The sequence below is a fragment of the Planococcus citri genome, chromosome 3 (genome assembly GCF_950023065.1).
Source record: "Planococcus citri chromosome 3, ihPlaCitr1.1, whole genome shotgun sequence".
Lineage (NCBI taxonomy): Eukaryota > Metazoa > Arthropoda > Insecta > Hemiptera > Pseudococcidae > Planococcus > Planococcus citri.
The window spans coordinates 10,048,146-10,064,060 of record NC_088679.1 but is presented as its reverse complement, the minus strand read 5'-3'; the positions used below and the strand labels follow the sequence as shown (position 1 = coordinate 10,064,060).

General features: G+C 35.8%; 2 protein-coding genes across 2 annotated transcripts; both read right to left on the bottom strand.

The window, feature by feature from the left end:
- Nucleotides 1-123: 123 nt before the first annotated feature.
- LOC135839093 (fatty acid synthase-like) lies at nucleotides 124-4,817 on the bottom strand. The gene is made up of 5 exons (XM_065354971.1): nucleotides 4,802-4,817; nucleotides 4,275-4,475; nucleotides 3,919-4,160; nucleotides 3,603-3,833; nucleotides 124-228 (listed from the first exon to the last, which is right to left on the bottom strand). The coding sequence occupies exons 1-5, from the start codon at nucleotides 4,815-4,817 to the stop codon at nucleotides 124-126; spliced, it is 795 nt and encodes a 264-aa protein (XP_065211043.1).
- Nucleotides 4,818-13,252: 8,435 nt separating this feature from the next.
- On the bottom strand, nucleotides 13,253-15,119 carry LOC135840723 (uncharacterized). The gene is made up of 4 exons (XM_065357381.1): nucleotides 14,850-15,119; nucleotides 14,532-14,765; nucleotides 14,194-14,418; nucleotides 13,253-14,022 (listed from the first exon to the last, which is right to left on the bottom strand). The coding sequence occupies exons 1-4, from the start codon at nucleotides 15,108-15,110 to the stop codon at nucleotides 13,903-13,905; spliced, it is 840 nt and encodes a 279-aa protein (XP_065213453.1). The 5' UTR covers nucleotides 15,111-15,119; the 3' UTR covers nucleotides 13,253-13,902.
- Between the last annotated feature and the right edge of the window lie 796 nt (nucleotides 15,120-15,915).

Here is a 15,915-nt window from a genome sequence, read left to right as displayed (position 1 = left end):
TTGCCAACACAATACTAAATAGGTAGGCTAATGCAAGTACGAGTAATTAAAGGAATGAACAATACCAAAATTGAAAAAATCTCCCTCACTCGCTAAAAATTAGTCTATAGGTATAGATATACATTACTTTGGATTTTGTCTCAATATAACTTGACTGAGAGCACCCCCAATTCCGACTGAATTAACCATCACTTTATTGCTCAATAGTTTGGTGGGCCTCGTAACAACCTGTTGGAAAAAATGACTACCTACACAAGTTTTCCAGTTGTAGTACTTTACCTACATGGGTATCTATCTATACTATAGTTATTTACCTACATACATAGGTATCAGAGATATGCGTTTACCTATCCATTTGATGATTTCATTTTAGATAATTGTTTGTTAATTCATTGCGATTAAGTTTCAAACTGCTTATACAGGGTGTCTGGTGAGGGGATATCAAAACTTCAGATTTGGATTTAACCGGATACGACTTGGAAAAACGATAGCCTATACATGGACAAGTTGCCTATCTCTAAAATTTAAGGAGCAACCGAGCTTTGAAAAAATGAGAAAAATGTAGTTTTGACTCTGGGAGTGGGTAGTACTTTGGAAACTAAACAATTTTTGTCATTATGAATTTTTGTCTAACTTTGAAATTGAAGGGGCTATCGTCGTCGTCGTAGTCGCGCTCCTTTACAGGAGATAGCGTATATGTCCATCTATATTAGCCGGTATCTAGCGTATCTGATAGTTTCTTTCAGGGTCTTACAGGGAGAGTTGGCTGGTGAGTTTGTTGTTAACAGCTCCAATCGTTTCCTCCCTCTCGTCGATCTTCCTTGGATTTTCCCCTGTACCGCTAGCATGAAAATACCATTTTCTCGTATTTTATGAGCTAAATACTTTAGCTTTCTAGTTTTGATATCTTCAACTACGACTTTCCGCTCCTCTCCTATTCTTGCTAATACTTCCTTGTTGGTAATGAAGTCATCCTTCCATGAGATTCGTAGTAGCCACCACATCTCGAAAGCGGATACTTTGTTCTCACATTCTGCACTCATGGTCCATGTTTCGCAGGAATATTTCAGAACAGTCCATACATAGCATCGCATAATTCTCTTCCTCAGATCTACACTCATCGTTCGATTTCCCAGCACATTGGCAAGGTTATTGAAAGCGGCTTTTGCCATTCCAATCCGTGATTTAATTTCTTTATTATCTCTGCCATACACTTGAATTATCACAATCGGTTTTGGCTTGACCTCCAATTTCACGAGTAGTATCCTCTCTGATTTTGGAATTATGGCACTGATTTTATCTCTGATTCTGGTATGTATTAATATGCCCACACCTTGTTCGTATGTGTCTTTCCCAGTGTAGATCATTTCAAATTCTTCATTTACCCGGTTTCTACCATTTCCAGTCCACAGGGTTGCGGAACAATAAAACAAAACAGTATTGGTATGTGGTATTGGTATTTCAAATGTGGTGGCTAAAACGGTATTGGTGTTTCAGTTTTCATCAATAATTTCTACCTCAAAATTTCAGTTTTCGGTATCGGCTTTTCCAATTTTTGTGAATTTTATTTCGGTTTTCAGTTTCGGTATTGGTATTTTATCACCCAAAAATCAAGCTAATTACAGAACACTTTGGCTTAAAATTCAGAAATTGAGAGAGTAGTAGTATAAAAGTTGAAATGAGAATGAAATGAGAGGAAAATCAACAAAGAAAAGTGATCATTGAAATGAATAAACTCATTTTGTTTGATGTTGGAATTGTTTCATTTGCAGAAATATGCAAAAATGAGTACCAAAATACAGATTTTAAAATAATTTCGGTATTGGTTTTCGGTATTTTGTACCGATTTTGAAATTATATTGGTATTTTCTAAATTGGTTTTTCATTTGTCAACTTATTGGTATCGGTTTTCGGTTTTTTCAATTTTTTTCAAAAATTAGGCGGTTTTGCCGGTATTGGTTTTTCGGTATCGGTATCGTTCCGCAACCCTGCCAGTCCATCAGGTCTCACTTATTCCTAACACGCCGATTTGCAACCTCCTGGCTTCTTTAATTACGTTAGCAAGTTGTCCAATTTTATACAAAGTGCCTACATTCCAGGTTGAGACGTTGATGTTGTTCCGCCTTGTTTTGACTCCGTGTATTCTTAGCACCCTATCCGGCTGCCTTGGCGGATGAGGATCAGCCTGACGGAGACTTAGGGCCGTTGCTAAATTGATGTCCATATAATTCTAGGGAAATATAATGGTGTTGGTTTCCCGTTGCCTTCCACCATGATTTTCTGTTGGGGTTTACTCCCTTAGCCGAATTTGCCAGTTTTTAGGCGCTGGTATTCGCCTACTCACTCTGAAGCTCTTACACTTCCCTGGGGCTGGAATGAGTGAGTTGTTGGTGTTCTGCAGATCTTATGCATTCTTGATTGTAATCCGTATTTATGTAGAGGCTTGGCCTTCGACTTGCCACTCCTCCCCGTCGTGCCACCAACTGGAGAATTCTGCTTTAGCCATGTTTATCGATTCCGAGTCCATCGAACAGCAACATGTTACCACTCCGAATGACGTGGACGCGCAGAATACCCCTGGTGTTGTCTTCGCCTTCTCATCTGTCCTGGGGGACTGCCTCCTCTTGATGATCAGAGCTACTACCTAGAGACTACCTCTAGCGACAACAACCTGTGCCCTCGCGGAGCGAAGGGGCTATAAACATTTTAAAAGAAAAAAAAAATTGAGAAAAACGTATTTTTGACCTTCAGAATGGGTAGTAGTTTGGAAACCAAACAATTTTTGTCATTATGAATTTTTGCCCAACTTTGAAATTGAAGGGGCCAGAACTATCTGTTTCTTTTGAACTATTTTCTTTCAAAATATTTCTGACCCCTTTAATTCCAAAGTTTTGCAAAAATTCATAAAGGCAAAATTTGTTCAGTTTCCAAAGCACCACCCATTCTCAAGGTCAAAAATACGTTTTTCTCATTTTTTTTTTCAAGGCTTGGTTGTCCCTTAAATTTCAAAGAAAGCGACAGTCAGAAAGTCACTCAGGAATGAATATCAACTCCGAAGGTAACCCCCCTCCCCCCGCCTCCTGAAGGAAGATAAAAATCGTGACCTTTTCGCTCTGACCGCTATCCAATGTGTTTTGGAAAAAATGACACAGTTTCAAAAGATGCTCGGTATTTAAAATCTTAGGGTTCTACTGAGCAGTTGGAAATTTGCAAATCGCTTATTTTATGGGTAAATTCGGATTTCATTTCAAGAACTAGTTCTTCACAAATGCTTCGCATAAATGAGGCCAAAACATCGTCAAACATAATTTCAGAAGCTGGGAAAATATTTTAGGACACAGTGGTGCCAACTTTTCGATCGGTATTGCCATTCAAGTTGACACAGAATCTCAAATACTGGGTACCTTTCAGACAGGTGGGGGGGGGGCTGGAGTGAAAAACACACAATTTTTTTTGAAACCGATACGCTTCTGGGGACACCATCGGAGCTTAAATTTTTTTTCTGACAATGAACAACTTTCAACTTAGAATGAAGGTCCTTCACTGATTCGGTTAAAATGCTCCAATTTTCGTAGATACTCGTACATACTTCAAGTACCTACCTTCAGTTTGTTCTCATTAAATGCCCTAATACCATCGTTTATTTCATCCAGATTTTGATTTTGAACTATGATGCCTGATTCTAGAGCGAACAAAGCCTTGATCAAACCAACGTATGGGGCTGCACCGTCAGAATGACCCACGTTGCTCTTGACTGAGCCGACTAATAGAGGAGAATTTCTATTTTTGCATATAGTATCAGCAATAAAATTTGATTCAATTCTGTCATAATTCTGCACATATAAGAAATAAACACAAAATCACAATTTTGTTTACTAAATCGTAAACTGATCTATACCTGTAATATTAACTGCTTACTTTCAGACCACAAGCGCTCATTTCTACAAATGACACATTTTTGATGTGTTCATAATCGTTTTCTTCGTATAACTGACTCATGGAATTTTTCAACAACTCTTCATTGAAATTCAATAATGAACTAGGATTTGAACCGAAATACGTGTACCCGGTGAAATCAATCGAGGCGTAGATTCGTTTAGCGTCATTGGCTCTTTGTATGAACAAAACAACCAACGAATCACTTCTGCCATAACCATCGGCTTCATAACAATAAATAATCCATTAGACATACCTATTATCAAATACCTACGTATACTTACCCACCTACAGAGTTAGGTACATAATCATAAATTATAATATTACAAAGCACTTACCATTTTTATCGAATACTCGAGTCATAGCATCCACATTTAGTACATTCATTTTAGATAAATTCACACCGAAGGTAGGATTTTGCACTGCTGCAGCTACTCCAACAATGGCTGCCTCCACGCGACCTTCGGAGACATTTTTATATGCTTCCTGAAGGGCGGTTAAGTTACCAAAAAGGTCATTATAGAAAGTGAAACTTGGCCCTATAACAAGAAAATAACGCATTAGGAACGTGATGATCATTCTTTTCTCAAGTACATCAGTTCATCTTTTTAAATGCATTTAATTTAGCATTCTTGTAAAACTGCAAAGCAAATCAGTGCGTTGAAGGAGCCGAATCAAGAAAAAGAAATAAGTTGATGAATAATATCTATTCTTATTCAGTGTTTCCAAAAAGTTTATTTTTTGCCCTTCCAGAGTGATTTGAAGTGTTTGGAGAAAAATTTAAAATCTCTGGAGGCTCCAGAATTATTTATATTTTATTATTTAGTCTTGACCTTTTAAAAAAGGTGCTCCTATATGTACTTACTTAAATGTATTATCATCAGTACATCACTTATATACGAGTATTCAATTCACCTGTCAAATTCAATGCAAATGAAACTCTATTCGACATCATTGTTTTGCTAGAACCGAGCACCCAAAGACGACCTTCACCTACTACAGTAACTGCATTCGCATCGTTATCGCTGTGATCACATGCCATGTAAACTCCGATATGTCTGCCGTTCAAATCATATGGATTGATACCTTGGGATATTTAAAAATAAATCAGAAATACATACCAGTAGATCTAATAAGACCCGGTAGTTAGGAGCAAACTGATCTGCGCAAACCCAAAATCAAAACCCAAACTAGAATCTCTATTTTTCCAGTGGATTTAGTGATTCCTTCTGCACTTTGAGGTACTTACCTACTGCATTCAGATAATTTGACTCAATCAGCACCACTGAGTGCGTATGGGCTATACTGGGTGTGTTCCCAATCAGTGGCCCTTGGCGGATGCACCAAATGGAGCCTTCAAAATGTTACCCCCTTCCATTAAGAATTTTTCTCGTCTTGTTTTTTTTTCAGGTTCGAATGCAAGTTGTGCGATTAATTTTTGTGTTTTTCTTCTTCTTATTCAATTTCATGCACGCATAAAAGAACTCAATATGAGTAAAACATTTACCTATAAGTTTAATCATTTTTATACTTAAGTAGGTACATTTTATTCAATTTTTTAAGGCAAATTTTTTTTGTATTTTTTTAGATTGATTATCCTTTTTTAACTAATCAAGATAGAAGAATGGGGGTTGCGCCATTAGAAAGAGGATTTTTTTCTTCAAGAAACATGAATAATGACGATACCTAGGTATGTAAAGAGGTCATTTTTTGAAAAAATTTTCAAAAAAAAAACAATAATAAAAATAATCAACTTTTGAACACATTTTTTCAGATTTCTAGTTTGGCATAGCCCTTCTTGATCACCTAGTGTAAAGTTAGACCACGTGGAAAAATTCCGAACAAAACGAGCAGTTCAACACCACAAAGCGCAACTGTCAAAATTGCCATACAAAAATAAAAACAAAAATTTTTCAAGTGATGAGTAAAATTTGACCCCTTCAAATCCCAGGGTAGGCAAGCATGCATATTTGTACTCAGAATGGGTTGCCTATGTTAGGTACTAGCAAAAGGGCGTTATTCTGAGCCGGGACACCCTGTATTCTTGGTACCTATGTCAAGTGTTAGATCCTCAAAAAGTCGGTAATTGCAGATAAGCTGTGCGAGATTTAAAAAAAAATTAAAATGCCAAGCCTTCCAGCAACCCTTTTTTAAAGTTCCGAAATTCGTTTTGCATAGAAATGTTCCTTTTTTCGAATAGCGCACTCAAAAAAAAAATGAGTAGGTATATAAACTCAAGTAGATAGAGCCGAAAAACCAAAACTGTGTCATAATTTATACCGTTTGCCCCTCATCCAGTTTCAATCAGTGAAGTGTATCTACTTAGGTACTAGATAGGCATTGTTTTAAAATCAAAAGATTTACCAGCATCCATAACAGCTTCAAAACTTGGTTCTAGGACTTTACGATTAATTATATCGGTGCACTCGGCTACAGCATTATTTATTTTGAAAACCACTGGATCGAATTCTTTGATACTTTTAAGCTTCCCAGTTGCAGATGGAAGTACTGTTTCAGTGTCTGAAGCATACAAATATGTGCGCACATGTTTACTCGCAGGTACCTAGGTACCTAACTATTACCTAGTAAGGTAGGTACCTAAAGATTACAGCTTATGCATTTTGTAACTTTTAAATTTGAAATTGATATTGAATAAATTAAAAACGAGCAATAATTCATCAGAACGTGGCTTTTAATTATTATGAGTACCTACCACATTCATTCTAATGTATTTTGTATTCATAGGTACCTACTTACTTAAATAGATAAATTTACTTACATTGATATCTGTAATTTACCGGCCACCTGTTGTGCTGTACTGACATAAATGATTTTCCGGCATACAGTTTGTTCTGGAATTCCGGTACACTTTCACAGTCTGGAAACCTCCCCGAAACACCAGAAATCACCGTTTCAAATTTATCATCCATGCTGGATGTCATAGTTATTTTTTTGTCAAAAAAAAAAAAACAACTTCTAAAATATCACGCCGTCAAACACACCGCACACGTTCCTACTTTAGATAAAATTCAAAATCAAGAGATTCAATTATTATTTTCAAAATAAAAAAAATGATCTGTAAGACTGAACTATCGAAAAAAATATACATATGAGTATTTTCAATCAGTATAAAGTCGGATTCCTCGAGGCTCGAGTAGAAAAAGATTAGTGAATTCAAAAATGTGGTTGGCCAATTTATTTGGGTAGGTCAAAAAAAGTTTGCATGTACCTACAACAGTATTCACCAGAGTATTCAACTATTCGTTGTATTTACCACCTTTTTTTGGCATAATTGAGCTTTTTAAACATCATCTTAGCCTTATTACCATTGTGGAAATCGTAATGTGCGTGTAAAATTGCTGCAACAAAATTATATCGTGTAAAAGTACCACCTATGACCTGCTTGTAAACTTCTCCTAGCCTACTAACATAGGTACATATATTAGAGTATAATGCCGCTGAAACTGTTATATTTTTGCCAATCAGATCTTTCAAGGTCATACTTTCGCTTGTCCTGTCACTTGCAAAATCGTAGCCAGAAAAATAGTAGGTACTATTTCTCGGAAATTCATTAGCAAATGGTGAGGGGGTAGGGGGGATTTTTACACATGTCCATCTACATATTGGACTATTGGCGAAATATTTCAAAAATGCAAAAATACTGTATTCATTTTTTAGGTCTCTGATGGATTTTTTTAATAGTTTAATAGTCCGGCATATGACAATAGGAGTAATTGCACCTCCCCCCCGCCGATCCTCCGGGACAACATTTTTCTTAAAGGGGACATCCTAAGGAACATTTTAATGCAAAGTTGCCAAAAAAAAGTTGGCCTTACTTACAAAATGGCGGCCATTTTGATTGACAGGTCAGCCGAAATCGCAGATTTTGCGTTTTAACATAGGACTTGCACAAACTTTTTCAAATTTTACAAAGGTAGATCGAAAGATCATGCAAAAATTTATGACCTGTCCAAATTTCAAGTGCTAAAGTGCGTTTTTCGATTTTTGGTGAATTTTTGAAAATCGAATTTAGGCCAAAAATGAGGGAAAAAATCAAAATTTTACCAAATTGACCAAGAAAGCTGAAATTTGGGATATACCCTATTTTCGACATGCCAAATCGACTGGAAACGGTTTCAACCCGTTTTGAGCAGTTCTGGAGCCTCCAGCAGATTTTTGAAACTCGAAATTCCCACCAAATTCCATCAAATTGGAGTTGTAAAGCTAAAATTCATTCTAAAAACTAATTTCAATACGCTACGAAGTACTGCAGGTGAATTTCAAGTCGTTTTGGAGGCTTCAGCGACTTTTTGTAAATTCCTGAAGCCTCCAGCAGATTTTTGAAACTTTAAATTTTCACAAAATTTCATCAAATAGAGATGGAAAGCTGACATTTACTCTACACTCCAATTTTAACACCCTCTGAAAACGACTTCTGGTGGATTTCAAGTCATTTTAGAGCCTTCAACGACTTTTTTGAAAATTACTGGAGCCTCCAGTAGATTTTTGAAACTTGAAATTTCCCCAAAATGTTATCAAACCAAGATGGAGAGTCGAAATTCATTCTGCACACTAATTTCAATACGCTACGAAGTTGACTGCTGGTGAATTTCAAGCATTTTTGGAGCCTCCAGCAACTTTTTGAAAGGTTGTATGACGTTTTTTTGGAAAATTGAAATTTCCTAAAAGTAGCTGGAAGCTTCAAAACCATTTGAAACCACCATGTAGTCTGCGAAGTAAATTTCAGCTTGCAAACTCCATTTGATAAATTAATGTTGAGGAAATTTCAAGTTTCAAAAATCTACTGGAGGCTCCAGTAATTTTCAAAAAAGTCGCTGGAGGCCCTAAAATGACTTGAACCCACCTGAAATCGTCTTCAGAGGGTGTTAAAATTGAAGTGTGGAGTAAATTTCAGCTTTCCATCACTCCATTATTGATGAAATTTTGTGAAAATTTAAAGTTCCAAAAATCTGCTAGAGGCTCCAGTAATTTTCAAAAAAAGTCGCTGGTGGCCCTAAAATTACTTGAACCCACCTAAAGTCGTCTTCCGAGGGTGTTAAAATTGGAATGTAGAGTAAATTTCAGCTTTCCATCTCCATTTGATGAAATTTTGTGAAAATTTAAAGTTTCAAAAATCTGATGGAGGTTTCAGGAATTTTCAAAAAGTCGCTGAAGCCTCCAAAACGACTTGAAATTCACCTGCAGTACTTCGTAGCGTATTGAAATTAGTTTTTAGAATGAATTTTAGCTTTACAACTCCAATTTGATGGAATTTGGTGGGAATTTCGAGTTTCAAAAATCTGCTGGAGGCTCCAGAACTGCTCAAAACGGGTTGAAACCGTTTCCAGTCGATTTGGCATGTCGAAAATAGGGTATATCCCAAATTTCAGCTTTCTTGGTCAATTTGGTAAAATTTTGATTTTTTCCCTCATTTTTGGCCTAAATTCGATTTTCAAAAATTCACCAAAAATCGAAAAACGCACTTTAGCACTTGAAATTTGGACAGGTGATAAATTTTTGCATGATCTTTCGATCTACCTTTGTAAAGTTTGAAAAAGTTTGTGCAAGTCCTATGTTAAAACGCAAAATCTGCGATTTCGGCTGACCTGTCAATCAAAATGGCCGCCATTTTGTAAGTAAGGCCAACTTTTTTTTGGCAACTTTGCATTAAAATGTTCCTTAGGATGTCCCCTTTAAGAAAAATGTTGTCCCGGAGGATCGGCGGGGGGGAGGTGCAATTACTCCTATTGTCATATGCCGGACTATAACTCATAAACTTATATGTAGTACGAAAAATAGTAAGTATTTCTTGTCAATTCGTTGGCAAATTCGTGGCTGGGGGGGGGGAATTTTTCACATTTTCATATTTTGTAAAATTTGGTATGTATTAGGTATGACGTAATGGGTCAAAAAGGGCACCAACATACGTAAATTGAACGCGTTTACAGATGCCGAAGTTCATTTTGACGGATTTTATAAAAATTTTTGAGAAATTAGAATTAAAAAAAAAATTGCTGAAGGATCCAAAACGTCCTAAAACAATGTTTAGTCGATTCGACATGTAAAACATTATTGATCATTTTTGACAACTTCAAAAAAATAGCCAAAAACTTAAGAAATTTTTTATATTTTTTGAACTTGGCAAAAATGATTGAAAAATTGACACCACCGCGTTGCATTCCCCCAGTTTCAGCAATAATTTACCTACCTAGGTAGGTTCAATATTTTGGCATACCTAATTAATGCGAAATATTTACTTACTAAGAAAAAATATTCAAAACACGAATTTATCCAAAAATACCTACACGAGTTTAAAATTTTTAATAACTCATTAGAATACCAAAAGTGGTCTTGGATTTTGATGTAAGTAAACATAAACAAGCATAGATCGACCCAGAATATATACTCAAAGTACTTTCATTTTGAAACTGAGTCATTTCTTCCAAAACAGGTTGTTCAGCGACTGGAGCGAAAAGCCCACGATTTTTTCGAAAATGCTTCCTCTGTGAAGGTTCAAATAACTTCTTCAGGGGGCACCTCCGGTACTAATATTTTTTGCGGGTAACTTTCAACTCAAAATGAAGGTCTCTGTTGAATTTGGTCAAAATCTGTCAACTTTAAAAAGAAAAAAATCGAGTCAACTTTCACAACGTTATACATAAAATAATTTCACCGCATTTTGCCTCCATTTTAAAAATTTCTGTCGCGTCAATTACGTAGGTAATCAATACAATATGTAGTGCGAGAGTTCACTAATTAGTCTTCTGTCGAAGAAAATATTAAAAAAATTTATCATCGGGTTGATTATAGGGTTTAGATGAATTTCAATGAAGTAAGGAGAATACATTAGCTTACACGTTGTACTGATAGTGATACAAGTACACATACCTACTGACTTCATTTAGTAAATTCTGGATCATGAATTAATCAAAAGCACTGCATTGGTAGCAAGTATAGGTATACACTATACACTACGCGCATTCCAAGGAGCCGACGTGAGCTGATAATATAATCTTAAGTCTAGATCAGAAAAGGGACGAGACTAATGGTTTTGTAGGGGGGGGGGGGGGGTCAACTGAAATGCGAAAAAAATATGTACCAATTTTGGTGAATAAAACGAAAGATGAGAAAACAATTCCGCCAGTTGTCATTAAAGGCAGATCTTCTTATATGTGAGGGCGCATACGGAAAGGGTCCTTATGACCAAAAAATGAAAAAAAAATTTTTCCTGAAATTGTTGTAGGAACTCTTAGAGAATCGAATGGAACCTTCCATAGGTCCAAATTTTCATAATTTCATCAAATTTCCTTACTTTTAAGCGAAGCATGCATAAATTTATTACTCACAAAAGTTGAAAAATGACGCAAAAAATTTGAAAAAAGACGTAAAAACGTGTAAAAAATGAAAATTTTACAAAAACTCGTGACTTTAAAAAGATGTGAGTGGAAAAAATCATAAAAAGATTTTTTCCGGTAGCGGAACCCAAACCCAGGACTTCCGGCAACATGATCCATCAGTACAGACACCTAGACACCTCCCTAGATATTGACAAAAATTATGCGATAGCATGCTAAAATGCATGCTTTTATGCATAGCACAAGCATGCGTAAATTTGGACTTTTTTCAAAAAAAGCATGCGATTCAGCCTGCGAATATCATGCGTAAAAGCAATGTTCTAGCATATAGAATGAAATGGAAATTAAAAAATTTTTTGCCCTGTGTGGGAATCGAACCTGGGACCCGAATGTTCTGATACTCCGGGTTACCTAACCAACTCGGCTACTTCACTGCTTGCTAAGAGTGGAGTTATTTCCCCATAAATGTTTGCACTTTTTGGACTTGGGAGAAAAATTTAAAAATTTGATAAGTTCACAAGTTCACAACGCACAAACATTTATGCGGAAATAACTCCACTCTTCGCAAGCGGCGAAGTGGCGAAGCGAGTTAGGTAACGCGGAAAATGTGATGCCGCGGGTCCGGGTTTGATTCCGGTCCAGGGCAAAAATTTTTTAATTTCTATTTCATTTTATATGCTTGAAAACATTGCTTTTACGCATGATATTTGCAGGCTGAATCGCATGCTTTTTTTGAAAAAAGTCCAAATTCACGCATGATTGTGCCAACACACCTGTTTTTATGCATAATTTTGTCAATAGGGCTGTATCGACTTATGAAATGAAGGGCCAATTGTGAAAGTCACCTTGTTAGTCATTTTTTTGTTCACACAACTCAAACATTTTTTTTCATATTTCATCAATTTTAAAGGGAAAAATGAGTATTGTAATGCATTCTGGGATAGTTGATGATGTTTTTTAAATACTTGACCATAAAGTTTTTACATTACCATTGAAGTAGGACAACAACGTTTTCATTGATTTGTACAACAATCACTTCTGACTGAGGCAACTTTCACAATTAGCCCTTCAAATGTATTTTTTAATAATATTTATAACTAATTTTATTTTGAAACTTTATAAAAAACACAAGTTAAACCGAAAAACATTGCCACATTAGCCGCAAATGATTTTTATCAAAACTAAGACTCTAAAATTCTTGATAATATCAACTGAATTGCTCACTGTATCAACTTTGTAGTGTCTAATTTGGCCAGTACAGAACATTGGAGGGTGTGGGTGAATGTGTGGTAGTATGTAGGACCTTCGAAGTTGGAATAGCCATACGTAATCTTGTAATCTTACCTTAAAACAAGGGAAATAATGCAAAACTTTAAACCCCCCTCCTGTGAAATTTCACTTTTGGTCGTATGGTCCTTTTTTGTAACTATGCATTCATCCATATGTAAGGAGAATATTTTATGCAGGAGAGAAATATTAAATACTTACCAATTTTATCTGTCTCACACTCTTCTTTCTCTATCTTCTACTCACCATCTCTTTTGCTGACCCTTCCCGCTTGTTGATTGGTTGTCAAATGTGCACACACTCCTCCTCCTCCACACGCGATGATGCTGGGTTACAGACACATATCTCAGATTGGCTTTTTTCCTTATACTGGTGAGTGTTTCACTGAGTACAGCTTTTATAACTCTATTATGCTTTCAGGTTTAGATCATATTTATGTAGATATTTTATTATATGCATTTATGTAATTTGTGTATTTATTTGTGATGCATTCTTATTGGTTGGTACCTAGTACCAGGTGGCTACCTGCTAGGCATGGTAGACGTTTCCCTACCAATGCTATAATGTGGACCCATCAGGGAGAGAGCACTCAGTTTTGTACACTGAGATGTGCTCATACTCAGCTTCCAGACCAACACTTACTAGACAACCTAAAGGCCTTTTTGTGCGGGCTAGGTTGAGTACAGCTAGTAAGTAGGTACCAGTTATTTTCACATTGGTCCTGAGAATGGAATGTTAATATTTGATGTGATATTTGATTGTTCATTTGTGCTTGTAGTTTGAGTTTCTGTACTCAGAAGCGCCTGTAATTATTTCTGTTACAGGTCCTGGCTATTCAGTTATCATTGTCCAGAGATCCAGTTTCCGCCTACACTTTTTAGATCATGCATACCTACTTAGTTCTACTTGGATTTTGTGAATTCGTTGCCTATCTTTATTCTTTTTGTAGCTAGCTTACACTAGCTGTTTTAAATTATAGCTTACATCTTTCGTTTCTGTGCAATTATATACACTTGTCATCGTCATCTTTTCCTCTCTCTATTCGTAGTATTTCTTACACATAAGGAATATTTCACGAGAAAAGAACACAGTTCATTGCTAAGTAGGTATTAATTCAACGAATCATTTGCCTGTATTTAATTTGTAGTTTTTAGTAGAGAAAGGTGATTTAGAATCGAGAGTGTGCATGGTGAATCGAGAGAATTGAACAATACAATAGTCATAGGAACGACTCTCGATTTCTTTTTTTATTCTTCTAGTGGAGAATCTGGAATTGCATTCAAAAGAATCCAAATCGCCGGACCTCTGGATGGCTAAAAAGTTTCTAGTCATACCACACGGTGTGTAAAATGTTGCTATTAATTTTTTTCGAAACTTCATAACTGCTTAAAAATTTCTGATAATCATCTTCTTCATGCACAAACACTTCACTCGTGACAGACATCTGAAAAAAAATCAACTAATGTAGGTATAGGTACCTAAGTACATTGTATTTTCGTCACGTTTTGTAACTCGAGCAACTAGCATGAGAAAGTAAAATTCTTACTCTTCAATATTTTTTTTACTTCCTCTTTTTCAAGTAACTGAGTATGTACCTAATATTTCGCAAACCTACCCGCAATATTTCTCTTTCATTTGGATTCTGTGACAAGCAAATGGTATTTTTGATTAATTGATCGTCGCATTCGTATTTGGAAATCATGTCTACTCCGAGCTGAATTGAGTGAAGAATTTTTAAAATCTTGAAGATATTAATCGACGGATAATTTCGACTGCACATGTAATCTGATATTTTTTGAGGTAATGGTTTGTTCACTCCTAATAAGGTATCCAATGGGATCTGGAAAATGTATCGTAATTCGTAAGGTACAATGAGCATACAAAATCTAGGTAATTAGTAATTACCTATTTGTAGATTCTCAAAAATCACAGATATTCAAATTCTTTTCTTACTTCCGAACTGATATTGAATAATTCGGCGATCAGATTATTTTCAAATTGACTCGAATTTATCGGTCCAAGACTTCGAATACGATCTTTCCAAGTCAAAGGATTGCCTTCCAAGGTGAATAATCGATATTTTCTTCCATCTTTATCCAGTAGTTTCATTAATTCAAAAACTATCGGAGTGGACCAGGTTTCAGATAATAGAGTAACTCCTGCTTTACTTTGGATGCGATTCAGAGACTGAAAAACGCAGCAATATTTTATCATACTGATATTTAATTATGAAAATAATTACACTATAAGCTCATCGAAAATGGTACTAACTTTATACAACTTTAATGCTGATTCTCTGGGACATTCACTTGTACCAATGCTGGAACAAAATGCTGGACTCATAAGGTTGGAAATCAAACCTTCCAAGGGTTTAGGACCAAATGTGGAAATTATAAAAATAGGAAAACTATCTTTTAAATTTGAATATCGCGGAGTTTTTGTGGTGACTTCGACGAATTCCAATTTAACCGTTAAATCATCAGCTATTTTTTCCATAATACTCATATCACGAGGTAAATAGTTCCTCAACATTGACTTGACTGTTTTGCTTTCTGAAAAATTCACGTTTCAAGATGTATTTTATACCTTCTTAAGGTATACTAAAATAAATTGATCAAATAGGTAGGTACTAAAAAATTATTGAATTGATCAAACCTGTATTTTTGAAACGATAAAGCGTAGGTGAATTACAATTATCGAATTGCGACAGAACCTCGTCGATGAGAGGCAAAACAGCAGATAATTTATGGGATGATCGGTTGCCATGGAACACAACTGCAGGCGATCCTGCCAACCTTCTTGATTCCAATTCTTTAAGACCACCGGAAAATATACTCACAAGATGGATATTCGGATCAAGTTTTCGAGTCGCTATATCCATATTTTGTACTTTCATGCCAATAGATTCCTTTAAATACGAGCACCATTTTATACCAGAAATTAGTCTTAGGAAGTCGTATTCCAAAAGGTACCTACGATCAAAAATCTTAAAAAAATTACCATTGATGCGAAAAACACAGCTTCCAAAGGAGCTATTTTATTAGCATCCAGGACCAAAGTTTCCGCATCTTGAAGAGATTCTGTTTGTTGAGATGAACTCAGTATAATTGCAGCTTTTTTTTGGTTCAAAAATCGATATATGTTTGGTTCTATGGAGAAATCATCAACAGCGGCGATGAATTTTCGGGCACCTTTGCTTATCATCCATTCCAGTATTTCAATCCAAGAATGGTTCTTTTTTTCACCTCCTGCAAAAAATTTGATAATTACCTATTTTGAAAACACCAACTAAACCAAATAAGCACAAAAGGTCGCAATCGAAAACTATCGATAGCAG

Bases quoted from the DNA above. Each gene is read 5' to 3' on its own strand.
- LOC135840723 (XM_065357381.1), bottom strand. From the start codon at position 15,110: ATGTTGAGGAACTATTTACCTCGTGATATGAGTATTATGGAAAAAATA. The intron at 14,766-14,849 runs GTTAGTACCATT...TGCGTTTTTCAG, and splicing joins CAGCATTAAAGTTGTATAAA to TCTCTGAATCGCATCCAAAG. The intron at 14,419-14,531 runs GTAAGAAAAGAA...TACATTTTCCAG, and splicing joins TATTCAATATCAGTTCGGAA to ATCCCATTGGATACCTTATT.
- LOC135839093 (XM_065354971.1), bottom strand. The intron at 4,161-4,274 runs GTAAGTGCTTTG...ATTGTTATGAAG, and splicing joins TCGAGTATTCGATAAAAATG to CCGATGGTTATGGCAGAAGT. The intron at 229-3,602 runs GTAGGTACTTGA...TTTTTCCAACAG, and splicing joins TTAATGAGAACAAACTGAAG to GTTGTTACGAGGCCCACCAA.